Source organism: Macroventuria anomochaeta, assembly GCF_010093625.1.
Source record: "Macroventuria anomochaeta strain CBS 525.71 unplaced genomic scaffold BU25scaffold_45, whole genome shotgun sequence".
In the NCBI taxonomy this organism is placed as follows: Eukaryota; Fungi; Ascomycota; class Dothideomycetes; order Pleosporales; family Didymellaceae; genus Macroventuria; species Macroventuria anomochaeta.
Genome location: NW_022985406.1, coordinates 20396 through 46776, shown reverse-complemented (window position 1 = coordinate 46776; position 26381 = coordinate 20396). Strand labels below are relative to the sequence as shown.

At 51.1% G+C, this 26381-nt stretch overlaps 10 protein-coding genes across 10 annotated transcripts; 8 read left to right on the top strand and 2 right to left on the bottom strand.

Annotated features, from left to right (window-relative positions):
* Positions 1-11: 11 nt before the first annotated feature.
* Positions 12-474, top strand: BU25DRAFT_415284 (uncharacterized protein; the record flags this gene model as incomplete). Its single annotated transcript, XM_033707501.1, has 2 exons — positions 12-186; positions 289-474. Coding segments are annotated over exons 1-2 (197 nt in total), but the record flags the coding sequence as incomplete, so codon positions are not given.
* A 3636-nt stretch (positions 475-4110) lies between these two features.
* BU25DRAFT_443203 (cysteine proteinase) lies at positions 4111-5521 on the top strand (the record flags this gene model as incomplete). Its single annotated transcript, XM_033709344.1, has 4 exons — positions 4111-4185; positions 4790-5110; positions 5142-5309; positions 5339-5521. The coding sequence occupies 4 exons, from the start codon at positions 4111-4113 to the stop codon at positions 5519-5521; spliced, it is 747 nt and encodes a 248-aa protein (XP_033556529.1).
* Positions 5522-6106: 585 nt separating this feature from the next.
* BU25DRAFT_352286 (uncharacterized protein) lies at positions 6107-7138 on the top strand (the record flags this gene model as incomplete). Its single annotated transcript, XM_033703402.1, has 3 exons — positions 6107-6272; positions 6326-6690; positions 6737-7138. The coding sequence occupies 3 exons, from the start codon at positions 6107-6109 to the stop codon at positions 7136-7138; spliced, it is 933 nt and encodes a 310-aa protein (XP_033556528.1).
* Positions 7139-7204: 66 nt separating this feature from the next.
* Positions 7205-7634, bottom strand: BU25DRAFT_211108 (uncharacterized protein). Its single transcript, XM_033701199.1, has one exon. It carries the CDS (start codon positions 7549-7551, stop codon positions 7270-7272), a length of 282 nt encoding a protein of 93 aa, XP_033556527.1. The 5' UTR covers positions 7552-7634; the 3' UTR covers positions 7205-7269.
* BU25DRAFT_415279 (uncharacterized protein) lies at positions 7377-9360 on the bottom strand. The gene has a single exon (XM_033707500.1). It carries the CDS (start codon positions 9290-9292, stop codon positions 7718-7720), a length of 1575 nt encoding a protein of 524 aa, XP_033556526.1. The 5' UTR covers positions 9293-9360; the 3' UTR covers positions 7377-7717.
* A 205-nt stretch (positions 9361-9565) lies between these two features.
* Positions 9566-13473, top strand: BU25DRAFT_495077 (ARM repeat-containing protein). The gene is made up of 5 exons (XM_033711826.1): positions 9566-10241; positions 10293-11332; positions 11380-11852; positions 11899-12872; positions 12931-13473. The coding sequence occupies exons 1-5, from the start codon at positions 9832-9834 to the stop codon at positions 13169-13171; spliced, it is 3138 nt and encodes a 1045-aa protein (XP_033556525.1). The 5' UTR covers positions 9566-9831; the 3' UTR covers positions 13172-13473.
* A 5339-nt stretch (positions 13474-18812) lies between these two features.
* Positions 18813-20400, top strand: BU25DRAFT_495076 (uncharacterized protein). Its single transcript, XM_033711825.1, has 5 exons — positions 18813-18963; positions 19014-19189; positions 19240-19284; positions 19341-19435; positions 19490-20400. Exons 2-5 carry the CDS (start codon positions 19168-19170, stop codon positions 20138-20140), a joined length of 813 nt encoding a protein of 270 aa, XP_033556524.1. The 5' UTR covers positions 18813-18963; positions 19014-19167; the 3' UTR covers positions 20141-20400.
* A 303-nt stretch (positions 20401-20703) lies between these two features.
* Positions 20704-21393, top strand: BU25DRAFT_327275 (uncharacterized protein; the record flags this gene model as incomplete). Its single annotated transcript, XM_033702303.1, has 1 exon — positions 20704-21393. A coding segment is annotated over one exon (690 nt), but the record flags the coding sequence as incomplete, so codon positions are not given.
* Positions 21394-21498: 105 nt separating this feature from the next.
* BU25DRAFT_304968 (uncharacterized protein) lies at positions 21499-22801 on the top strand (the record flags this gene model as incomplete). The annotated part of the gene is made up of 2 exons (XM_033702049.1): positions 21499-21967; positions 22041-22801. Coding segments are annotated over 2 exons (1230 nt in total), but the record flags the coding sequence as incomplete, so codon positions are not given.
* A 2941-nt stretch (positions 22802-25742) lies between these two features.
* BU25DRAFT_425732 (uncharacterized protein) lies at positions 25743-26306 on the top strand (the record flags this gene model as incomplete). Its single annotated transcript, XM_033708371.1, has 2 exons — positions 25743-26019; positions 26080-26306. The coding sequence occupies 2 exons, from the start codon at positions 25743-25745 to the stop codon at positions 26304-26306; spliced, it is 504 nt and encodes a 167-aa protein (XP_033556521.1).
* Positions 26307-26381: the final 75 nt, after the last annotated feature.

Sequence of the window (26381 nt, the reverse complement as noted above, 5' to 3'; positions counted from 1 at the left end):
GGGCAGCGTGTCTACTTGCTATATACATGAGCAGAGGATTGCTCAGATTGCTCGGTACTGAGTATACTGATCGTACCAAGTATACTGCTTGTACCAAGTATACTGATCGTACTGAGTATACTGACCGTGTTGAGTATACTGCTCGTACCAAGTATACTGATCGTACTGAGTATACTGACCGTGTCGAGTATACTGCTCGTGCCGAGTACACTGCTCTTGCCGAGTATACTGCTAGTGCTGAGTATACTGACCGTACCAAGTATACTGCTCGCGTCGGGTACACTGCAGAGTATTGCCGATGCGGCCCACTGCTTGGGTTGCTTGAGTTGCTCAACTGAGAGTGATGATCATACTGAGTATTGCCGATGCGGCCCACTGCTTGGGTCAATCAATACTACAGTTCTTCGGCTTTTTTCGTATTGTTGCGTGGTCCTGTTCGTTCAGTGTTGTGCGGGTTGCCCTTTGATCGTAACAAGAACTACCTGTCTTTCTATCTTCCAGCGCTCTAACGGTAGAGCAGCTCCGCCAAGTCACGTGGGCGCGCAATGCCCCGGCATTGAATCTGGGGGATATCAAGTGTCTTTTGAGGTTGCATCGCATTGAAGCAGCAAAGCGATACTTGGATGAGAATGACCAGTGGTGGTCTGTGAGATTGTTCTCCACCGGTGATACCCTTTCTCATTGCTCCCCTACGCACTGCTAATGCGAGTGCAGACATCCCCAAACCATACCTGACTTGCATTGTTGAATCATTCTCAAACGAACAAAAGCCTTCTGATGGAGAAATATTCAGGAAAATAAGGCTGTACCATAGGCAAAAGGATGCAGAGGTGTCATCCTGACATGGCTTGCAGCCAACAACAACCCTACCAGTCTTTATACTTGTCAGCACCCATTTGTCAGCTCCCATTTGTCAGCTCCCATTTGTCAGCTTGCCACCCATCTAGGTATATGAACCCCCTTCTTCCCACCTCTAGATAGTTCTCACTCATGCTTGCAACTCAATTCAATACTTCAACCTTTACTCCTCAACTCACTCCTCACTGATTCTATGTGGTATCCCCACACTTGATCCCTTCTTTATCACTTATCCTTTTTACCACTTGTGGTATCCTGTAACGGGGTCATGGTGCTGTAGTGAAGTAGGCTGTCACGTGTCAGGACGATGGCGCTAACCCATCGGGACGCTAGCGTGGTACGGACGAGAGCACATAGATAATTGGGCACACAATGGCCAGGAAAACGGTAGCAATTAATCTTATGGGACCAACCCCCCATTGTTACTAAGCTCGCTGTCACATATACCCTTACAGTGAGGCACTCAGAAAACTGCTTGGAGGAAGAATAAAGCGGACAACTCGAACTAGTCTACAGGGTGTCACGAAGATGCTACAAGTAGGCCCTTTAGGACTCGCTAGGAGTCTAAATCAATTACTACGTACGGTCTCTAAGTAGGTACAAGACGTTGTGTACCAAACAGAACTCTACCAGCAATAGTCTATATACTTACGTGTGGGTTCGTTCGGTTACCGGTTAATAATCGGAACTGAGTTGGATAGGTATCGGGGTTGCAAGTCCCAGAGCAGGGCTTGCAGAATTCTAATACTCCCGCTTCAGAGGTTGCAGGTCCGCTCCAGAGGTGACCAGAGGTTGTACGTCCGCTTTGGAGGTGTGTAAGGACGCTGGGGATTTGGTGCGTACGGTCAGGGACAGTACGGAGCGGATCCGGATATTGTCAGGGGATCTGGAGAGGATACTGTGACACAGGGTTACTATTTTGCTCCTGAAAAGCCCGTCATACAACTGTCCGGGACTAAAGACATGGAGCTCACGGCTACCTTAAGTAATGTTGCAGTAAATGCAATAAATGAAGGTATAACCGCGCAAGGCATTAAGTCAAGGGGGGAACCGCGCGAAGCAGTAAAAAATCAGTGTATTGTGTTCTGTGTTCTGTTCTCTCACTCCACCTCCAGCAGGGTTTGTTTACATGACGTATCTGTCATGCAGCCAGAAAGTGCTGTTGGAACAGGCAAGAGCGCTGCACCAACACGTGTCACTCATGACCTCCTTCATAAACCATCACACACCCCCTCATCCTGTAGTCAATCCATGACAGAAGGATGAACTTCTCATTTATCTTTCTCCATCTCCTGAATCTTTGATCATATGGCCACAAGGTGTAGTTGTTTAACAAACTTGATATGCTTTTGACATGGAAGCATCTTGGTCATGCCATCAGCTGGCATCTGGTTTGTGGATCTCCATTGTACTTGGAGTCAATATTCCTCAATCTCCTGACAGATCCAGTTCTGGTGAATATCAACATGTTTGAGTTTAGTGCTCAGTTTATCCTGCTCTTTTGTAACCATCCCCACAGTCTGCTGATTGTCACACCAAATGACAGGCATCTGGTTGAGCTTCAAGGACAGTCCGTTGAAGAGGCGACACCACTCTTTGTAACAACGCAGGCCAGTAGAGAAGATATCCAAGGTTAGTGTGAGTCCGCTACAAGGCATATGGGAGTGCTGGGACGTTGAGAACACTAGGATTGATTCCCTACACCTATAGGTCTTGTACAGAAGGATACAGAAAAACTACTTTATCTAGCTACAAGGTTGGGCCACTTAAGTACGCAATTTGGAGGGGAATTGGAGTAATACTTGACAAGGGTGGTGAGCAGATAGTTTCCAAAGGAACAAGGAGCACTTGTGCGGGGACCTGTACTCGTTCACAGTGCTTTTGGTCGTGATTGTTACAGTGAGCACCAACAGGATATTATGATCAGAAGCATGGCTTTGTCGGCGGTCAGCGTGCCATCAAGGCCACAGACCAGAATCCTGTCTTCAGTTTGGTGTTCATACAATGAAGTGAGAGAGCAAATAGATCTAGATTAGGCCTAGCCTAGTAGAGTCGTGATTACCAGAAACGGGAAGGTGCACCACAGTCTTCTCAAGACGGTGCCATGACAGATGGCAAGTTGCCCGGGAGAACTTATTTTCAACGTCCTATGGTCGTATGTATCATATTCAGTGTGATATGTATATTATTTCAGCATTTATTTGAGATATGCGGAAGAGCGTTGAAAAGCTCTTGTGCAAAGCTACGTGCTAACCTTCCAGAGATGTCTTCGACCTGACTTAGTGATTCTCAGCACAAATGATACCATCTTGGCATCACCTTTTCACCCGTGAAATCGTCTTGCATATTGCCTTGATAATACATCAGTCCGTCGACATAGGCTTCACCAATCGATTTGTGGTATTGCGCTTTTGCTGCACCTTCACGAGGCGGTGCGCACGGGCGAAGCACGAACGGTGTTTTCCCTCCTAGCAGGACACACAAATTGTCGTCCTTCTTCAAATTCCAAGGCCTGAGGCCGAATCGCCCATTCTTAGTAACGAAGAAGCGCCGGCATGAAGCGACCTCATCAAGGCGATCTCTGTACGCTTCATCGGTTTCGCTGCGTGTGCAATCGTCTCATTGCTGAACATACTGTGTCTAATCTTGTGGCTCCCGTTTCTAGCCGCGTATTGTGACAGTACGACTGAATGCTTCTTTCAATGATGTCTCCTCGTTCCAGGGCCCACCCGCAGTATGCTGCCAGCTTTCGAGGGTGAAGAACCAATTCACGGCTCTGAAGCCGGACTGATCCAGGAAATGGCCAGATCGGGTGATTGTGTCCGCGTCGTATCTCCTCAAGGGCAAGATGCGCTGAGAGGAAACAGTTTTGAACACTGGCCTATGGGTGCCGGATGCACAGAAGTCATCTGGCACCCACTCATTGGTCGGCGGTCGGCGGAAAGATGCTCAGATATGTGGCACTGAACTGGCCGTCGCGATTGAGGCACCAATCCCGACACTAGCTTACTCCCTCGAGCTCGCATCCTGGTCCGAGAACAATGGCCGTTAAGCTGCTATTTTGCCGATAAGAGAGTTTGAGTTCGAAAAATGCGTCAGCAGGCGACTTGCTGAGTCTGGTGTTAGTATTGTCGAGTTGTCTGCTTGCAATAAGCGCAAGAGGGCATAGAGTTTGTCTGAGCCGAACGTTGCTGACTGGCTGCGGAAGCGGTAGGCTAGATCGATAAGAGTGTTGGGGGTTGCTTCGTCCTTATGGAATTCATGACGAAGCTCCTGGACGCTGTTGGCGAACAGCGGAGGGGTGCCCGGGCAACTGGCTTCTGCACGGTTCGCTCGTGGTGAACTTGCAAACATATCCCAGTGCATCTGATGCCAGCCAATTTGTATGACAACGTGCTTCCCGATGACCACTTCTTTTATGATCCATGCACGACTCCACCACTCGTGCTCTGTAATGCTGCAGAAAGCCGGCCAGATTCCCTTTCAGTCTAATGAATTTGCGGAAGTTCTCCACCATGTCTCCTCTTCGTCTGAGCTGATACAATTGTACTGCTGCACGACTTGGAGCATTGCTTCGGTATTTCTGTTCGCTTCACCCAACCAAACCACGACCTTGGTAGCTTTTGCGTAGATGTCTCGCATCAGCTGTACTTGGACGCTCTTCCCGACATTATCTTTCTGGTTGATACATATTGCATCTATCCAGAGAACTCGATCATCTTCAATGTGTCGCAACCTCTGTAGGGCCCTGTACAGGTTGTAGGTGACGTAGAAAAGTGAAACATCAATTATGATCTTATGTGGGGCTAACATGGTTCCCCAAACATAACCCAAGGCTTGTATCCAGCTTTAGCTAGAGGCGTACTTATGAGTTCGCATACAATCGGTTCGCCTCGTTTGCATCGTTTGAGTCGAGCGACCCGGATGGTAGCTGTCTCAGAAGGAACAAGTGGATCGAAAGCTTGGCATCTCCAAATCGCTCTGCTTCCAAGACGTGCTCTCTTTGGACGACCCAGAGCTACTTAGATTCCTGCCACGACCAGTCCATGCTCTAATCCTCGTGTTTCCAACGACTGAAGCGTACGAAAGGCGCATCAAAGTGGAAGATTTCGAATCAAAGAACTACCCGGATGGCAGCGATGACGAAGACGTAGTATCCTTCAGACAGACGACCAACAACGCTTGTGGGCTGTATGCGATTCTGCATGCTGTGTGCAATGGCGATGTGCGGAACAGCTTTGGCGAGCTTGCTGTCGTGACAACGCCAAGCTCGAACTGACCAGGACATGACAGAACCCAGCTCGCCCATGGGTCATCTATCGAGGACATGTCTACCACTACGGCACAGTGAGCGGGCGCTCGCGTTGGAGAATGAGCAGAAGCTGGAGCGAGCATACGCCGATGTGGCCAAGAAGGGTGATACCGAAGCCCCAGCAAACCCTGAGGATGAGGTCGACTTCACTACATTGCGTTTGTCAAGTCGCATATCAATGGTCATCTGTATCAGCTGGACGGCGATCGTAAGAGGCCAATTGAGCTGGCATTCCTGGAGGCTGAGGAAGACGTCTTGTCGGAGAAATGCTTGGCTGTGATTCGCGTTATGACGACGTGGGAAGAAGACAACCTCAGCTTCAGTCTCATGGCTCTGGTCGAACAATCCTGAGGAGCGAAGCAATGGACATGTTCAAACAACAGGAGGGAGGAAAGATATATGTAGGTAGCCAAGGAGTCACACTCTTCGTGGAAGGTCTCCTGAAGAGCGAGGAAGTGTGAACTATGAAGGACCTTTGATTTGTTCTTGCAACGATACCATTGGGACAGCAAGCTGAACCAAAAGAAGCACGAACCGGAGTACAGCCGCATACACCGCACCGACGCAAGACGCGACGGTGCGGGATGCTCCCGAGGGACCTGTTGGAGTGTCCGAAGACCAAGTGGCTGACGCGCGGGTTGCGTCCTACGAGTGAACATTCGATGTATTCCTCTGAACAAAGAGGCTACGCAGAATGCGGCATAGAAGTGAAGGGTGAAAAGTGCGAGAGCCAGAAGAAATTCAGACGCAGCTGCCAAGACATGGGTCGCGCTAGCCCTCCGCTCCAGCTTCGGAAATGGCGAGCTTCAGCAACACCGTCGCTAGACTCGAGCCCCATTGACGCCTGCCGATTCTCCTCTTTCCCAACGACACTGCGCGTTATTCGACGGCCAGTTTTGACACACTCTCTCTCCACGACCACCTACAACCGCGGCGATGACGAAGAAGCGCAAGAGGTACCCAGACCTCAACCAGAAGCTCGAGCGGCCATGGTGCTACTACTGCGAACGCGACTTCGACGACCTGAAGATTCTTATTTCACATCAGAAAGCGAAGCACTTCAAATGCGACCGCTGCGGGAGGCGGTTAAACACAGCCGGAGGTACATTCACTCCTGCACAACACAACAGCAGACCACATATCTGACAAGCGCAGGTCTTTCGGTGCACATGAACCAGGTCCACAAGGAGAACCTCACACACGTCGAGAACGCAATCGGCGGGCGCCAGGGCCTGGACATTGAAATCTTCGGCATGGAAGGCGTCCCCGCAGAGATCATAGACCAGCACAACCAGCAAGTCACCCAGAAGCACTTCGCCGAGGAGGCAGAGCGCGCGCGGTTAACGGGCAACCCGGTGCGCGGGCTGTATGCGAACGGGCAGGCGCCGCCGAACAAGCGCAAGAAGGTCAATGAGACGCTGGAGGAGATCGAGGAGCGCGCGAACAAGTTCAGGCACGACAGGCAGAACGGCATCTTGCCTGCACCGCCCGTCGAGGTCACACAGCCGAACCCTGTAAGCGTCACCAGCGCATTCGCTCCAGCCAGATGACTGACATGAATTGCAGACACCCCCAGCAGCTGCACCCTACGGCGCACCACCCGCTCCCTTTTCCGGCGCGCCCGCCTACCCACCACAAGCCCCTCCTCCCCAGCCCTTCCCCGCGAATGGCGCTATACCCCCCCCACGACCAGGAAGCATCCCCGGGCAACCTGCTGCTCTCCCCCCGCGTCCAGGCTTCGGCGCGCCTCCAGCATTTGCACAGAACGGCTCGGATCCGGCTGCCATACACGCCTCGGTCGATGATCTCATCGGCTCTGTTGCGAACGAAGCCACGCCGACGGACAAGAAAGACGAGAAGAAGAGCAAAAAGAACGCTAACATCAAACTCATGTTCTTCGACGAGAGCATCAGTCCCGAGGAGAAGATGGCCAGATTACCGCGATTCGCCGAGTTCGCTAGGGCGTAGTACTGTCCAGATTGCAGAGAGGTTTCAGAAACCAAGTCGCACTATTGCGGCTTCTGGCTTAGATACCGACGAACTTTTGCTGTGGGTTCTCGACAAGGCAGCAGACGGTGGTCTTGGATACACGTGCAGCATCAGGCCAGCGAACAAGGACGGCAGGCCGGCGAACAGAGAAAGAGAAGAGATAGTGCCGTGGAAACCGAGGGCTCGGTGTGGGACACGTGTCTGTGTCTAGGTGAAATCACTACGGAACATGAAATCGCTATGGGACATGGAATCGCTATGGAACATGGGACCACTATGGAGTAGGACAAGGCAAAGGCAGTGTGGCAGAAACGCTGGACGGACATTACTATGCGCAATTTGGCTTCGATGCTCTTGTCCCAGTGCTTCCTTAGCCACCAGACTATATGCATCCTTCAATGGCTGCCAGGTCTCACTCGCACATTGCACCACCACTTCTGCGCCCAAGCCTCGTAGCAAACGAACAATAGTATGCATCATGGTATCTCTCGCATAAACATCCAACCTTGACATGCCCATCGAATCAACGCCCTTCTACTGCCCCTCATAGTCGTGCTTCTACTGCCCCTCATAATCGTACTCCAACTCCTCGCCCTCCTGCTCCTCATCCTCATCGTACTCCTCGCTCTGCTCGTCATCGCTGCTCCGCTCGCTCTCCCTCGCCCACTCCGACGTCTCTGTGAAGGCCAGGCTCTCGCCCAAGTCCAGCCCCCTCGTCTTCTCCAGCAGCTCATCAGCCGTCACATCAACAGCCTCGTCTTGCTCGGGCACGGGGTCGACATGCTGCAACGAAGCCTCCAACGCCCGCTCGTCCTGCGCGAAGAGCACCGACTTCCCGTGCCCACCTTCCCGCGTGGTCGGGCGGTCAGACCCATGCGAGCTGCTCTGCGTCCGCCTCGTCGGCTCGAGCACGTCGCCCCTCCACGGCCGACACTCGTGCACCACCTGCCCGCACCGGAGACACGTCCAGCCCTCGCCTTCCTCGTTGGCGATGCGCTGCGCTATGCACGCGAAGCAGTACACGCACCCGCACCGCACTGCTTCGTACGGGTTCGTGATGTCTGTTGCTGCGGAGCCGACGACGCCGCCGCCGCCTGCCGAGGCTGGGAGCACGTCGGATTCGGCGCTGCTGGCGGGGTTCTGGTCCCGGTAGCAGATGGCGCATGTGCGCTCTGGCAAAAAGCCTAGTTCCCCGGCGCCCCTGTCTTGGTCGGAGGAGTCGGCGGAGGCGGTCGGCTGGCGGCCGATGAGGGCGAGGAATGCAGTGCGCAGGCGCCGCAGCGAGCGGCTGAGGATCCTTCGCCAGCGCGATATGCCGACGAGGGGAAGCAGGAAGAGCAGAAATTCGGTGCACGCGTGCCACACGAGCTGGCGGTTCAAATACTCAAACGACACCTCGCGGCTCGTCGAGTGCGATGTGGGCGTGAGCCGCAAGCGCAGCAGCCGGTCTGTGAGCGTCCTGTAGCGCCCATTGACGAGGAAGACGAGGAACGAGGCGAGCGACGCCACGTCGTGCGCGTTGGTCAGCGACTCGGTTAGCCGTGTGAGCAAGGGGAGGTGGGCGTGCTCGGGGCGTGCGTAGTCTTCGCCGGCAGAGAGGAGGTGCTGTTCCCACTTGCTCCAGACATAGCGCCCGCCGATGGTTATGAGTCCGTACGCCGCCTTTTGCCAGGGCTCTGGGGGCGGGCGGCTGGGAGCGCTGGAGCGCGCGTCGGTGTAGCGCAGGCCTTGCAGGTGGGCGCCGTAGCTGGCGTTGTTGTTCCACATGCTGAGTTTGAACAGCACGGCGCGGAGGGCTAGCAGGATCTCGGCCTCGTATGTGTCGGTGATGTGAGCGCCCAGGTATTGCAGTCCCTGTCCGACTTGCGCCTTCAACAGCGCGAGGAGCTCATCGTCGAGCAGCTCGGCGTCGACCTGGCCCACTCGGAAGGCTGGCCGTGTGCCTTCGCGGCTGTTGACGGCATCCCAGGCGCTGATGCCCGCAGTGCTTAGGCGGTTGAAGGGGAAGGGCAGGCGTGTGAGCGCGTGCGAGGGTCGCGGGGCTTCGCGGTGTGTGCGCGCGTTGGCAGCGCGTTGGGCGCGGCGAGCGGCGATGCGTTCTTGGGCAGCGGCAAAGTCGGCGGCGGCGGGCATTGGAGCGTGGACAAGCTCACTGTATCATTGCTGGGCCGGGCGAAGCAAAGGAGCGCTGCGTATGTGCATCGAAGCAAGGTGCATTGAAGCAAGCTGATGGGCTGATCGATATGCGATTATGCGATGATCGCGGCGGACCGAGGTTGCGTCGAGCTGCGCCGAGTGGCTCGCCTACACCTGCCTCTTCCTCCTCAGCAAGGGTCTGCCAGCCGATCGCGGGGCGTTGTCGCGCATGTGCGAGGAGCTCGGAGCTGCCAAACACCAAAAGTTCAAGCGCTCCTTCGGACAGGCTACACTATCAGCGGAATCGCAAAATCGACAATTTTGGCCTGGGTGAGCAGGCTCCCCCGAGCTCCTGTCTTCGACTTGCAGATCGTCAGCCCTCGTAGTTTCTCACAACTGGCCATACAGTGCTACGACTGGTCATATAGTTTTACGACTGGTCATATAGTTTTACGACTGGTCATATAATTTTACAGCTGGCCGTTCGACTGCTCCGCGACTCCCTCAACGTTTCCACCAAACACCCAGGCAACAACATGAACGTGGAGTTTGGCATCGAAGTGCCTGGTGAGGCAAACCCGCTCACCGAAGGCATCTTGTTCCACGTGCTGCGCTCCGCAGCTTCCACGGACCCGCAACAGGTCCAGTCAGGCACCAAGCAGCTGCAGGAGTGGGAGAAGGCGCGTGGCTATTACCCCCTGCTCCAGACAGTGTTCCTGGACAAGTCACTGCCGCTCGAGGTCCGCTATCTTGCTGTCATCCAACTCAAGAACGGCATCGACAAGTACTGGCGCAAGACTGCCACCAACGCTGTTGCGAGAGAGGACAAGGCCGCTATTCGAGCGCGTTTGCTGGAGAGTGCCGCCAACGAAGCCGACCAGCGGCTTGCGCTTCAGAACGCATTGGTTGTTGCCAAGATTGTCAGATTCGAGTTTCCAAACGACTGGTCTGTATGCCGTGGGTGGGCAAGGCATTGCATGCGACTAACAGCGCTCAGGCCGGAACTGTTCCAGCAGCTGCTCCAGATCCTTCGCGCCTCGACCGACCCGAATGCTTACCGCTTACAGCTGCCTCGCGCCCTTCTCGTCCTACTGTATATCGTAAAGGAGCTCTCGACCGGTCGCCTATTGCGCACGCGCCAGAGCCTGCAGACCGTGGCACCCGCCATCTTCAACGTCCTGGGCACAATCTACGTGAACAAAGTACAGACCTGGCAATCGTTCTTCCGCGACGGCGGTGAGGATGAAGGTGGCGCAATCGAGAGCATCGAGCACAGCTTGATCGCCATCAAGATCATTCGCAGGCTGCTCATCGCAGGCTACGAGTTTCCGGGTAGGGAGAAGGATGTTCAAGAGTTCTGGACGCTGACTCGAACGCACTTTGGAGAGTTCTTCCAATACGTCTCTACTGAGAACTCGCCGCTCGGCGAGAGCGTGCGGAAGCTAATCGAGAAGCACTTGATGCAGCTGTCCAAACTCCACTTAACCATGGCTCTCACTCACCCTGCCAGCTTCGTGCTGCTGCCAAACTCAATAGCTCTCGTGCGCGACTACTGGGGCTTGATCGCAAGACTAGGTGAGACATGGGGCTCCAAGTCGTTAGATGGTGCACAAATCGGCACAGATGGCGACGCTGAAGATGACGCGCCGATCACTGAGCGACTCGGCCTGAAGGGCCTTCTGTTGATGCGCGCATGCGTGAAGATGGTCTTCTACCCGACTCAGACCTTCAAGTACAAGCAGCAACAAGAAAAGGACGAGCGGTCCCAGGCGGTGCAGGCCGTCAAGCAAGAGCTTCTCACAGATGACCTTGTGCGCGAAATGATCTCAACGCTCGTTACACGCTTCTTCGTCTTCCGACCAAGCGACCTGCGCATGTGGGAAGAAGAGCCAGACGAGTGGGAGAAGATGGAAGAGGGCGCTGAAGATTGGGAGTTCGCCATTCGCCCCTGCGCCGAGAAGCTGTTCCTAGATCTCGCAAAGAATTTCAAAGTTTTGATCGTCCAGCCGCTGCTCCAAGTCTTTTACACCGTTGCCAGTGAGTCTCACAGCAGACTGGGCTTACATACATGCTGACCGCCATAGCTCCCGACAATGAGGATATCCTGTTCAAAGACTCCGTCTACACAGCAATTGGTCTTGCTGCCGACATTCTACACGATCAGCTCGACTTCGATGCCTTCCTCGAAAACACCCTCGTTGCTGAAGTAGGCAAGCAGAAGCCCGGGTTCAACATCATTCGCCGCCGAATTGCAATCGTCATCTCGCAGTGGATTGCCATCAAAATCGCTCAAGAGAAGAAGCCGATCGTATACCAGATCTTCCAGCACCTATTGGACACAAGCGACCCACTCAACGACCAGGTCGTCCGGGTCACTGCAGGCCGACGCTTCAAGGATATCGCTGATGAGTGGGAGTTCCATGCTGACAACTTCCTACCATACGCGCCGACTACCTTGGAGAGATTGATGGCGCTTGTGCAGGAAGTGGACCTCCCAGACACCAAGATGGCTCTCCTGAGCACTATCAGTATCATAGTCGAAAGACTTGAGCATCATGTAAGCCTGCGACCTCTCTGCATGGCCATTAGGACTGACGAGACAGATCACTCCATACGCGAACAGCATTGTCTCCCTCCTCCCACCTCTGTGGGAGCAGTCCGGCGAGGAGCACCTGATGAAGCAGGCCATTCTTACTCTCCTGGCTCGCCTGACGAATGCAATGAAAGCGGAATCCCGCACCTTCCACGTCTCTTTCCTACCCATCATCCAAAGCGCCATCGAGCCCGAGTCCGAGACACAAGTCTACCTCCTAGAAGATGCACTCGATCTGTGGTCATCTATCGTCGCACAAACACCATCCGCACCCGAGCCCACACCCCAAGCGCTCCTCAACCTCCTTCAGTACCTTCTACCTCTCTTCTCAATGGACAACGACACCCTCCGCAAAGCCATTGAGATCACAGAAGCCTACCTCCTCCTCGCGCCCGCCGCCGTGCTTGCCGACAACTTCCGCCCCGCCCTTCTCCAAGCTCTGGCTGACCTCCTTGGCAACCTCAAGCCCGAAGCCAACGGCATCCTAACCCACCTCGTGCAGTGCGTGATCCGCGGCGCTGAAGGCGTCGGAGGTGAAGCAGCAGTCCGCGTCCTCACTCAGGACCTGATCTCCACCGGCTTCTTCGCCAAAGTCCTCGAGGGCTTGCACGGGGCGTGGACACACCACCAGAGTCATGGTCCGTACCGCGAACTGCCCTCCCGCGCGGTGGATGGCGTGGTGGAAACAGACTACTTCACCGTCCTGGCACGCATTGGGCTTGCCAGTCCGGGCGTGCTGCTTGAAGCCCTGTCATCGATTGGCAGTGAGGGGTTGGAGAAGACGCTCGATTGGCTGCTGGAGGAGTGGTTCAGCCATATTGAGAATATCGGCGATGCGCCAGGGAAGAAACTCATGACTCTTGTCCTGACGAGGTTGTTGGAGACGGGGCAGCCGTGGGCGCTGGGTAGGTTGCAGAGCTTCATGGCGCTGTGGACGGATGTGCTGGCCGAGTTACTGGATGGGATGGATGATCGGAGTGTGGAGTACGTATCTCCCCAACCCTGCAGATATTTTATGAGAGTGGTGTGCTGACAAGGATAGTTGCCTCTACTGGCCGCCCGAGCCGTATAACCCCACCGAGCCCGAGGCGCCGGAAGATGTGAGAAAGCGCGACCTCTTGTATTCGGATCCTGTGCATCAGATCAACCTTGTCGCTTTTGTGAGGGAGCACATCCAGCAGGCGGTGCAAACCATGGGTGGGGAGCAACGGTTTCAGGAGGAGTGGTTGAGCAGGGTGGATAAGGATGTCCTGAAGGGGTTTGGGGAGCTGGGTATCATGTGAGACGGAGAACAAGATCGATGATACGAGCGCCGAGAGCATAGACCATGAATGACAGTACATTGTGCTGTAGGGTTGTGCCACTCACAAACAGGTTGGACGAACAATACAACCTCGTGGCGCAGCAATCCAGGGCAGAGGTGTCTACGGATGAAGGCACATAGCCCCGCTTGGACCACGCCCAAGTCACATCACTTCACATCATAACCGCTCCTGTTTGTAATAGTAACGGCAGCTCATAACCACCGAAAATGTCTCTCCGGGCCACCTGCAGAAGTGGCTCTGCCAGTAAACACAAAGACCTGTGAGGGGACCCTGACCACACGATATCTCAAAAAGAGCTGCTCAAGAGGATGCTCCAGAAGCATATAATGTGCACAGTCCGTCCTGGTCAGAGGAATACAGCGGACGAATTGATTTCTTCTCAGAAATGGATGTAAGCCCCTGATTTGAGTCATTTCAGTTGTAGCGGTGTGGACCGCTGTAGAGTACTGATGGCTACGGTAGACGATAACGTAGAACTATCGGGTCGATGGAATACTGCGCTGAGTTGCTATCTAGCTAGGAGGAGACAATACATACTGGCCCTGGAATGTGCTAGTCCATAACAGTCTAACCAAGCCCAATCGGGTCTTGTACGGACCGATTGATACTGCAACATCTGTCAACTGGATCGGTCCCTGAACAATCCAGCTTAGAGAAAGCCGAAGACCAGGGGAGATTAGGAGAGCGGAGGTGATGGTGGAACAAGATGTTCGTCTTATCTTCCATGAGCTCGAGATGTCGATTCCTGATGAGATCGAGGCCGTGTATCGTAGGAGTGGAACACAGACAACCGGGGTTCTTTGCTCGAGACAACAGCCAAGATGAAGAAGCGATGTAGAGCGGCACAGTCTCGCTTCGTCCAGACGCAGGCCACATGGACCATCAAACCTCAACCTCATAATGCTGCCATCAGTACAAAGATTCCTGGAGGCTCTCTGCAAACTACTTGAAGATGAGGACGTGCCAGCAGGCACTGGCCATGACCAATTCATCCAACCCTGAGGCTCCACCATCTACCGAACATTCTAGGGACCCGATTTAGACCAAAAATAAACAGACCCTCCTGATGGCCATAAAAAAGGCCATCACGACAGACAGAACAGAAATACATCTCTGGATTATGCAGAGCAACCTCTCCTTATCACTCCCACAGTGAAACTGTCAGCCCGTACTTTCACTACATCCTGTTCTCAGAGCCTCTGCGCCTTCCCTATATGAGTTAGCGCCCACTCGCTTCACTGTGTAGATAAACACCACCATAGATAGTACTAATTCACACGATTCTGCTCACTTTCTGCCCTTTGAGAGAAACTATAGATGAGGCCAAACAGACTGCTACGACCACATACTCAACTCTCGGCATTCTAGCTCGTCTCAAATACTCTTACCTGCGGCGGCGTGGACCGCTGTGGTATACTGATAGCTACGGTAAACAACAACATAGGACTATCGGGTCGATGGAAGACTGCACTGAATTGCTATCTAGCTGGGAGATGACGACTATATACCTGTCCTCAGGCCAGTAACCTGTCACACACGAGATTAGGGTAGTCTGTCAGGGGTACAATCGGACCTTGTATGGAATAACCAATACCGCAACATAATAGCTCCGTAGATGGTAGCAAGAAGTTGATACGGGACGTATGGCGTGATGGGATATTTGCCACGTATGCAAATTTCACACTTAAGAACTGCATCGCCCTGAACAAGACCATCCTGTGCAAGGAACTAAGCTACTCAACCAAAGACCGGTGTATATGGGCCACTCGATAGTTCTGTTCAATGACTTGCGAAACATCGACTAGTGCTCAGGGAGGCTCTGGTCGTCAGTCCAGCAACAGGCGGATACAGCGGTGCAGACATCCAGATAGCCATTGTTATGGGTGCAAGAGTCATCGCCGTCGGCAGGGATAGAATAAGCTTGCCAGACCGAAGGAGGATGTACTCAGGGGCTCACCAGACGCTTCAACCAAATCGATCAGGATTACAGGGAATGAGGTTGGGGACCTGGCGACACTACAGAGCTTCGGCGTCATAGAAGCAGTTATTGAGTTCATACCGCCTCAGGCATGCATGTCGACACGTCTGAAAACAGAGACAAGTGCTCTTCGCCGCAATGGGCGCACTAGTCTGATGGACTTCGTTGAAGAACCCGTAGTTCACTGGCACTTCTTCGGGCGCAATATCACGATTAAGGGAAAGTTGATGTACGAGTGAGAGGATATCGTACTCTTTGTGAAGATGCTGAAGAAAGCTTGTTTCCCTAGGTAGAAGCTCTTGTTGACACGGAAAGATTCGGATTGTAGGACTGGAAGGTTGCATTTGATATGGCGAGTGAGCACACTGGGATCAGAAAGTAGGTAGGTTCGAAGCCTTAGATGCTCAAGAACATTGCTGTTAATCTCCTGAAGGCATTCATGCAATCCAGCGCACTATCGGAATTGCAACACCGCAACTTAACATGAGATCCATCTGTTCAGCTAGCAACGCCGTGTTATCCTCAATAAACCCCTCATACGTTTGATGATTCGTTGGACCCGGTTGTTTGAGATAAAAAAAATCCCTCTCTTGCTTGTCTGTTCCGTGCACTGCTGCTCACAGACAGAGTTCGTGGTCTCTGACGAGGTCTGAATGGACCCGACTCAGCAGACCGAGAATTGCGGCGCTCCGCTTTGATCAAAGTATTGATCTAACTCTTGCTAACAATGGTACGTGGCTGGGTATCTTCTAATTTTGGCTTGAAGCTTTGTGTACTGTACTGAACATTGCGCCAGATAACTCGCACGTCGCTCATGATGTCTTTCAGATCACTCACGAACCCATTGAAAAGCTCTGGACGAAGAACGTCTTCAACACCTTATCTTCTCATTACGTCTTTGACGATGCGGTCCGACAGCTGTCTTTTTTGGCACTGTCTCGGCTCTCTAACACAGCCAGAAGCATACCTCACAGCACCCTCGCTTGCTTGGTTCGATGGATGCGAGAGGTAAATAAATCTCTCCCAGAGCATAATTTTCTTTGAGCAGTTGGTACGTTGGTTGTAGCAGATATTTATCGATGACCTAGGCTAGGATAGCAAGTACCTTGACTACCCGCACTTCTTTCGCGACATCCAAGTTTGACTGAGGAAACAGCTTCTCCATCAGGTATTTGGCAGCGTCTTTCAGGGCATCCCAGTTTTACTGCAAGGCATGAATCAATGGCTGTTCCATGATAGCTTATGTTCAGGGTCATACCTTGAGCATATCGTCGGTTAGATCATCACCAATTTTTTTCTAACCAATGTGGTAACTGATACCCAGATAGTGCCAAACTCTTGCGCCCTTCTTCGCCATCAGCAACCGGTTCGAGTGCGGAGTACCGTTTACGCACAGCTGACCTAGATTGGAATCCCCAACCGTACGGAATAGTTCATCATCTCTTGTTCAATCTGAACAACCTTAAGGGTCTTGTCGAGCTGGGCGTTACGCTGCTGAATCTCATGCAACGAACACTTCAGAGTCGAAGTCTCACTCTGTGACCTGTTCAGTGCTGCCGTGGCCTTATCGAACCTGGCCTGATTATCCTGGTTCTGTTGCTTCAGTTATGTGATCTCGCCGTCTTTTGCTTCCAACTTGGCCTTCAGTCCTTTGTCAGTATCTCCAACCTTTCGCCTTGCTTATTTTAAGCTTGTCTCATTGCCTTTCAATTCAGAGATGTTGTTACGGTGTCAGTCGGTCCTTATGAGATCCGATTTACACTTGCTTAGACTGTTATGGACTAGCACGTTACAGGGACAGTATATATTGTCATCTCCTAGCTAGATAGCAACTCAGCGCAGTCTTCCATTGACCCGATAGTCCTACGTTATTGTTTACCGTAGCTATCAGTATACCACAGCGGCCCACGCCGCCACAGATGTTCTCTTCTTTACGAGATATGCTTATCTTCAGGTCTGCAGTCTATCTTTCGAAGCTGTTCCTTACTTCATGAAATCGGATGACCTTCGTTATACAGCCACAGCTGCTTCCTTAGTTCATTTGTATAAGTTGTTTTCTAGCGCTTGCAGGTCTTGTCGGCCAGCCTCAGTGTCCTCTTTTTCTCTCGAATATCTGCTTCAAGTTTCGGGAATAGATCTACCAGCTCTGCTAGAGTTCGAAACTCATGTTCAGGACCCAAAGCTTTCAGTGTATTCATGAACCCCCGCGCTACCTCTGCCGCATCTTCCGGAGAGCTGATACCACTCACAACAGAATCTCTTTGAGAAGGCATTCTAACCGCGTCTGTGGCCATGATGGGCAAAGAAATTCGTTGGAGTTTGTATGCCATTGTGAGACTGTGTGAGAGGTGTTGGTTTGAGGCTGTGATCAACAATTGTATTGCTATCTGTGTTGTTGTTCAATCATGTTGTTCAGGAGCTCTCAGCTCAGAGACAAGTGAACTTGCCCTTGGGCAGTGCCTACTACAATTGGATATCATGTGATTTAAGCCACATGGTTACACATAGTGATCACTTGCATAAATTTATAGGCGCCCAAAATCCGTTCTCATCTTCCTCCACACTGAACATCAAGACATGACGCGAGATGTACTCATTGTATTTGTCTCACCGGTCAAGCTACACTATTTATCATCCCGCATATGCGCTCGTCATGACATAGCTACCTGTGTCGTTCGACGAGCTGCAAGTGAATATAGGTAGGCAAAGTTGCATTGCATGTGAAATTATGGTTGGACATATGCTTACCATATCGCATTGCCAATGTCGAAAAATCCTTATGTAGTCATCTTCCGTATGGGCTTCTATGATACGACGCTGCATACTGGCTGGGTCATCAAAGCGGACGTGCAATAGTCTACCAGTACTCTACACCCTTAGTAAGTATGAACCAATCGTAATGCACCACGTTCGGCATCAGGCTGAAGGAACGGCGACGATCGACAGCTATTCCCGTCCGGCCCGCTTCTGTATGGGTGCAAACGCCTCACTTCTAGATCATTGGGGAACGAGATCAGGGTGAATGATTGGATGTAAGACTCAGTCGTCGTGAACAAGAGTACATGCAAGAGCGGGTTCATGCAAATCATCCAACCCAGCTGGTGTTACGACACAGGACGCACTATACGGTGTGATATGCAAGCGGTGGGTATATTCGCTGGCAGGCTGAATTGAGTGAGGCGAGTACCAGCCTGAGGCACAAACCCCGTTGAAACCTTGCTGCTCAGCCCTTACTGTGCCGCAATCCTGCAGACCAATACGAGATCACGAACCAACCACCTCCACACAGCTGGTGCAATCATTGAACGTACGTGTTCGCAACGTTACAACAAGTAGAACAAACTAGGAAAAGAGCTCCGAGAGCATTGGTATTGAAGAAGGCTAGAACTCCTATCGATGCATGACCTATTCGCAAGTCTGAGCCTGGGGCACACTGGCTAACGCAATCCGACGCACAGTTTGGGATCTTATTCTTTCTTTGAAGCCTGGCCTCGTCTGTGTAACAGAACGCGTCGTATGTATGCTTTGCCGGAGTTCATCCACTTGGTAAACACTTCCAATCCGTTTCTCGCACATTTTCAGCTTCTGGATGACATCAGAATCGGCTATTCCGACATATAACCTCGTAGTCTTAACTCGTTGATGTTTGTTGATATGACAGAAGCTCTGAACAAATTGGTGTACTCCTCAGCCTTGCTGCGTCTGAATGCATACCCAGGGATGCTGTTCCTCACCGGTTTATGCATGCAACCGATCGCTACAATTGTGCTTGGTGAGAAAGCTCTGCGCGATACACAAGGCTGAAAGTTGACGGTACTGAAGTTTTATACGTCACTCTCGGCAAGTATTCTAAGTGATCCACCGCGACTATAATAGGAAGAGAGAATGCGCCTCTAAAATCTCCATATCCTGAGACAAGGGAAACTTGACAAGCAAACTCCAGAAAAAAACATTAAGTGACTCCCGGGTAGCGAAAATGGAAGCTAAGAACCACTCCGGTGGGACTATCCACTCTTCTGCAATCGATTTGTACTAAAACATCCACCAGAAGTTAACTTGGATGTTGCCATTGACGGTTTCTTCTATGCTCAAGGTATGTTGATGTTTTGAGCTGTTTATGGATGCTTTAGCTGATTTGCACGTGGCCAGACTTCAAGGCATGGTTTGGAAAGTCAACATTTGACAGCGCACTGGCCGAAATCATCCAGCGAGAGTATGATGGAATTCCACCATTCAGTTTGCTTGTATGTGCAGCAGTACGCAACTGTGTCTTTGATCACAGGCTAATCTTGCAAAAGGATGTTCTGCAATTAGTCGGAATCTTTTACGCTGGAGCTGTTACCGAAGCGTTCAAGAAGGATACGAGCTTACGACCGGACCACATTGGCTTCTACACCTACATCCACCATGCCCGTTGTGTTTCAGATAGTAATGCATGGGAGAAATTCTTCCGAAATCTGCTGTCCCGCATCACTGTCAGCTGCAAGAGACTTCGGGAAAAGAACGCGCCGGAGCTACGCAGTATGCTACCTACGCGACCATGTCGGACCTACGAATCGCCCAATCGAGCAGAACATGATCCAATCAATCCAGAACCATCTAAAAAACCTTCCTTGAGTTCGAATGATGGTACAGAAGTGCCCAGTCCGCCAGACACGCCAAATACATTACCCTACTCGTATAGATTGTCGCATGCATCTCCGAGTCCGACGGCTTCTTCAAGCGCCATCGATGTGTCAAGGTACACAATGGTCCTCAAGGAGTACAATGACATCGAAAGAGGCAATTTGAACTATCGCAACGAGGGTTTGAGCTTGGATCCCCCGGTGTGGCGTTGCATCGTCAATTTCAATGAACTTTCAGAAGACGGAACGGGCCGCAGCAAGCAAGAAGCGAAGCATGCTGCATCAGAACGGATGTGCTCTCTCCTAGGCCTACCCCCGTACTGAAATGAAGGTTGATCAAATATCTTGGAGACTCGGTGCTTGTATCTGCTTGTATTTACATCGGCTATATTGTCGTTGGTACCGTCTGGATGATAGACGATACATTCCAGATATTAAGCTTTGATCACAATCGAGATTCTGCTCTACATTAGATCTACATATATCTAAGCGAGATACTGCATATGGTGTGGTAACGGGGTCCTTTTATGAACGATATCGAGAATCTCTGTATCGACAGACTCAGGCTAGTCTAAGAACGTCTTTCCAATTCGAATGAACTATAATATTACGTTGGCGAAATCTTCTCGGATTGTCAGGCCACAGATGGCTCCCCAATAGCGTGCACCAGTGGCATGGTAAGATATCGAAATCATGTATGCAGTTATACCTACCCGCAGCCGTCTGCCCCACTTTATTCACCGGAAAACATCTTGTTGTAGCTATATGAATACCTTCCATGCATCATCTCTGATATTTGGACCTTGTGCAACTCACTTACACGTTTCAAAAGTTCGCTCTCCTCCAACTTCATAGATATGTATCTACTGAAGCTTCAAGACGATCGATTCGACCTCATAGACTTCAGACGCAGGGAAAAACCGCCATACGCTATTCTTTCACACACGTGGGAGGAAGATAACAACGAAGAGGTCACATTTTCCGATGTGATGGATGGAACTGGCCAAGAAAAGATAGGTTATCGAAAACTCCGCTTCTGCGGTGATCAGGCTGCTCGGGACAGATTGGAATACTTCTGGGTTGATACCTGCTGCATTGATAAGTCGAACAGCTCTGAGCATACAGAAGCGATTATTCTCATGTTCCAATGGTATCAGAAAGCAGCAGTCTGCTATGCGTATTTGTCCAACGTATCTTCCGAGGAAAAAAACAGTGCTCATAGCAAGGAATGGGAATTGCAATTCAAAAGCAGCAGATGGTTCAATCGTGGTTGGACGCTCCAAGAGCTCATTGCCCCGGATATAGTTCAGTTCTTTTCAAAAGAGTGGGCTTTACTAGGAGATAAGCATACGCTGGTGCAAGAGGTCTCTGACGCGACGGGGATCAGCATTGAGGCTCTCCAAACGAAGCATATTTTCCAGCTCAGCATGCAAGAACGGATATCGTGGACGAAGCATCGAAACACAACGCGACCTGAAGACCTCGCCTATTCATTGCAAGGTATCCTCGATGTTCAGATGTTACCCAACTACGGCGAGGGGCGAGAAAAGGCCATGCTTCGACTTCAGGAGGAGTTCTATGGTGCCAGGTCCCATGCAGGTTATAATCTGCCCAACCATTCCAAGAATCGGATACAGTCGAAGGAAACAAGGCCAAGAGCTAGAACAGATAGGTCTCGGTATAAGCGCCTCATATGTCGTCTTTACGAACCTCTGGTGCTGTTATTCACCCTGGGTTACACCCAAGAGGATTACATCCCAGTCCGGCTTCCAACGGAGGAGGAGACTCTATACTTACCACTAAGGACTACGCGACGTAAGTTCCTGGAAGACCTAGCATTTGTGTGTGACTACGATACTGGGCACGACACCATGACGGCGATTGGTATGCAGTCGAAACAGAAGCACCATGTCCTCTGGATTGCTTCACATACCTCTCCCAACAGAAGGATCATCGCTTTTGCGAGGAAACGTCTGGCTGATATGAAGCAAATACTAGCATGTGGTGGCATTCGCCAATCGAGTAGTGTGGAAGGTTTTATCACATCATGCATCGAATTTGCAGCCCCACAGATTAGGAAGGACATGGGTTGTCTCCTTTCAGCACTGCACAAGTGCAAAGATTTGCTGAGCACAAACTATCCCGAAGAAGGTAAGCCTCCTCATACCGATTCATGGCCATTCCGAAAGGGCGCATAGCACAATGTCTAACAGATTTCTGGTAGTATCCGGTCTTGTCGAATGGTTAAGAACCTGGGTGTGCCAGCGTACACTTACGGACTTCTGCCGCTCTGCGTACGAAAGCCAGGGATCAAGATACATACATACTCTTGCAAGGTTGAGTATCCAGACCCGCGAGAGTATGCATCGGAATGACGCTCGAAGTCCTTTCGATGTGGTGAGACACCACATGAGACAGCTTGGCCGTCGTTTTCAGGCAGCTAAGGCCCTACTCACTTATGGGTCAAGACTGTCTGAGCTGAAAGACGAGGTTCAGCTCTGTGCTATTGACACGCCGTCAGAGTCCAAACTGCCGCCAGTTGATATGTCGACCACGTTTGATAGCATTGCCCGACGCATGATGCCAGATAATTCTTCAGATCTCCATCGTTGCCAGCATGCTCTTGAAACAATGAACCAAAACCACGGCTTGTTTGAACACTTCCTGCATAATTACAAATCAGGAGACGCGAAACCCTATGTACACGCTGGGATACAAGTTTTGGACCAGTTCCATACACGTCAGTTCCTGTTTGCAGGCGATGATTCTTTCATTGCATGCAGCAGACCAGTCTGTCTATCTTGTCTGGTTTACTTCAAGTCACATCCAGGACGCTTTGTGGAACCGGTCTCTGATTACAACATCTGCCTTAATTGGCGACCATCCGTACTTGATACAGAAGCCCAAGTGGACAGTGAAAAGGACCAGAGAGAGGCTTTGGACAACATGAACAAAAGGATTCGAAAGGAAGCAATTCACCAGATGCTTAGAAGAGTCTCGCTACCATCCGAAAGTTCGGAGTTCCCGAACAGAGCACCAGATACGGATCCTTCAGGGCATGGTCAAACGTCGTCAATCCATCATCAGGAACTTTTTGTGCAATTCGAAGCGCTCCTTGGCCTTCGCGAACATCTAGATGAAGAGGGACAAGTTACAGTTTCACCAGATACGACATTTGTTCCTCATCAATACCTCCCGCCCAAAAGGCCAGCTTGGCATGTTGAGTCATCATCTCGGTCATATTTGGGAATGGATGAGTTTCTGGACAACTCGGACACTGAGGGAGGAGTGGCAGTATAAGTTTGTAGCCAGTTGATATTGAAGCAGTCTGGTCCTGTTGAACCGGAATGGGAGAGAGCAGGCCTCCAGCCAATCAGCAGGGCAAGAGGTCTGACCCTTTGGGCCAAGCCCCTGAAATATGTTCGACTTTAAAATAGATAGAATGAATCAATCATAATACCTATAACAAGTCTCCATTGCCGCACGTTGGTTCCAGTCGTGTCACCAGGAGTTTCCCTTATCAGCAATTTAGTTCAATTGGTTATGAGCCCAAGTTTTGCAACCTACAGGGTACAGTTGTATGTGCAGCGCAACACCCGTCATATCGCACTGTAGACACGCTCTAACAAGAGTGAGTTGCTACTGCAATAGTAGGCAATAACTATGTGATATAGAAGCTAACGCCACAACTTTTTGGTTTCTGAATTTTGGTTCACGGAATGTGGGAGGATCCTGCACACAACTGCAGTAATTATGAATTGAATTTTGATAATAAAACTGCTAATAGAATATTATGAGTTTGCTTGCTACCCTGGCGAGTCATTGTAACTTGTCGCAGGTGTTTTGGATCATTTATAGTCAGATAAGTCTCCAGGCAGAACCAATTCTAGATCTGAAGCGCAGTGCAATGATTCAATGATACTAGAACTCAAAGACGGGTTTAGGGATGCAGATATTGCAAGGCAGTTGGCTGCAAGATGGCCGAATGTGGATACAGAGCGACCTCACTCCGTACATTGGAAGGGCCTCTGGATCGAAAAAAGAAGGATCTTGCCAGAGACATGGTTAAAACTGGGAACCTCCTTGGTGTCTGGAAAGCTATGATGTCGTGGCGCCAAAGAGCCGAGCAACCCGGATTGAGCACGCCAAGAGTGAAGCGAAGCGAGTGCGGTGGGGCAACTATCGTGAGGGCGTACATGGGGTTGAGTCTTGGATGGTGATTGAGAATTGCATCAAGATCAGTAAGGTGAGGTTGATGGTGTTCTTACTTCACGATGCAGCTGTGCTGGTTGCCGCTGCCTCTCCCGCGGGAGGATGGTAACACGAACCTGCACATGCTTGAGCGACCTTCACCAACACAAACACAGCCTGCACCAATCATAGCGAGCGCTGCCGGGAAAATGTTCACCCCAATCGAATCTCTTCCATTAGGCTGGGCACTGTGCACACGGCCTGAACCAGGTCAGACCGACAGCGGGCAGCGGCCTTACTTCTTCAAAGGGGTAGTGATGAGGGCGTTGTTGTGTTTTCTATTGGTGCTATGAGAGCGGGCAGATATCTACAGTGCGCTAGAGTGGGAGCTAATCAAATGAGCTGACTAATGAGAGCGCTGCCTGCGTGGACATGTAGTGGTGTGCGTTTTCTATACCTGTCACACGTGAAAGCAGAACAATTGAAGTTCTGCTTCCGCAAAGGGAAACCACACCTCAAAACTGGGAAATTGCCATGGCAGCAGCTTCAACCTTGAGCAAACACAGATGCAGCCGTGTATCACCCTGCATATGGCTTCGGTCAATATCCACGCAAGTGCAGAGACATTCTTTGTGTGGTACCAAACATATCTCAAGCTAGTGCATTCAGCTGGCTTACCCGTCGACCAATGTACTCAGAATATTACAAGATACTCGACGTGTTACTTCTCGCACTACTCCATGCCTGACGCAGATGTCACCGCACGCTGCACATATGCCTAAGCCCGAAGCCCTGGATGCTGTTTCCTTATGAAGCCATCTCAAGCCCAAAGAGACAGAAAACCTCCCTAATCGCTATGCATCCAGACTTTGCAAGACAAGCTTCTTGCACATTGAAAAGTAGCCAACTAACTTTAGCGCTCCCGCTTTGAGATGTAGGGCAAAACGCAGGGCTTCATGTTTGCCAACGGTCCGCTGCACTGATTGTCCAGCTCATTCGGTTAGTTCAGTTTGCTTCCCCATATCTTCACTGCTACCCCCTTCTACTATATAGTCTCGATCGATTCCAGCCAATAGCTCTCTCAGATCAATAAATCATCTCAACCCTTCCACACTTCACGACGTCATTGTGCATTGTTCGGTATTTCACAACTACAGAATGCTTTGGGATGCAGTTATACACTTGGATGGTGCTGCTGGAGTCTACGTGCCTTTACAACTGTGGCGGCATTGGCCGCTGTAGTATTATGACTTGCAAAAGATCCTGACCCCCCTGTTTTTCTGGTTACTACATACACTGGTGGGATTTTTGGGAGTAAGAGATGACCGGGGGCACCGGAGGGGTATACAGTCAGAGGACAAAAGTCTTGTCGCCCAACGCACTTGGACCACCACAACTACTTTTGAGTGAATGTTCACACACTATTATCTCAACTACCACATGGTGAAATTTGAATCTGATTAAAGTGTTGGATTGCGTGTGATCTCAATATTTAATCTGGTACCCCTGTGCACGCATACAGGCACTGAGTCGTTGTGGTATTGAGTAGATAAGCTTCTTGATCAGAGTATCAGGTATGTCCCACCACGCCTCTCTCAAACCCTCACAAAAGTAATCCCACTCCTCCTGGGTATCCCCAAGTGTATCAAATTCAGGGTGGAGCTCATGGAGTGTGAGGGCTCGGCTCGGTCCCACCTGAGCTACACCGACCAAAAAGGTACAGTAACCAATAGATATGGGTACTGGGAGCCGAACAGTATATACCCGTGACAGTATACCACCAACTTCAAGGGTTATTACTGAGGTTGTTACAGCTCGCGCTCTTCAGGAAATTCGCTTCTACCAGACCACCGATGGTTCCTGCCAGCTTCCTGGCCAGTTTCGCGCTACGTGCCGCCTCATCGGTGAGGATTTCCAGAACAAGGAGGTCAAGCTGGTTACTCGCTGGTCAAAGGGGGCCTTCAAGGCCTTACAAGAGGAGAGTGAGTTCTTCCTCGTTCAAATGTTCCAAGGTATATACCCCATTGTAATAACCATTGTAATGACCATTGTAATAATCTAACAATATACAGCTTGTGTGCTCGCTGCGCTCCACGGTGGATGCCAGACTGTCATGCTGAAGGACATCCACCTCGTGATGGCTATCACCAACATTTTTGGTAGCTACAGTCACCTTCCTTTAATCTGGGCGCGCATCGGCACGAGCCACCTCACCAACATTTCCATTACAACTTTGAGTAGTTACAGCATCACCAATAATAGACTAAATCAAATGGTTTATGGCTCATTTTACTCGTAAAAGCCTAGTATTTTGTTTGGTAACCATCTGCCTTAATAACAGCATTGATGCGGTCCTGCATGCTGTGAATGAGGC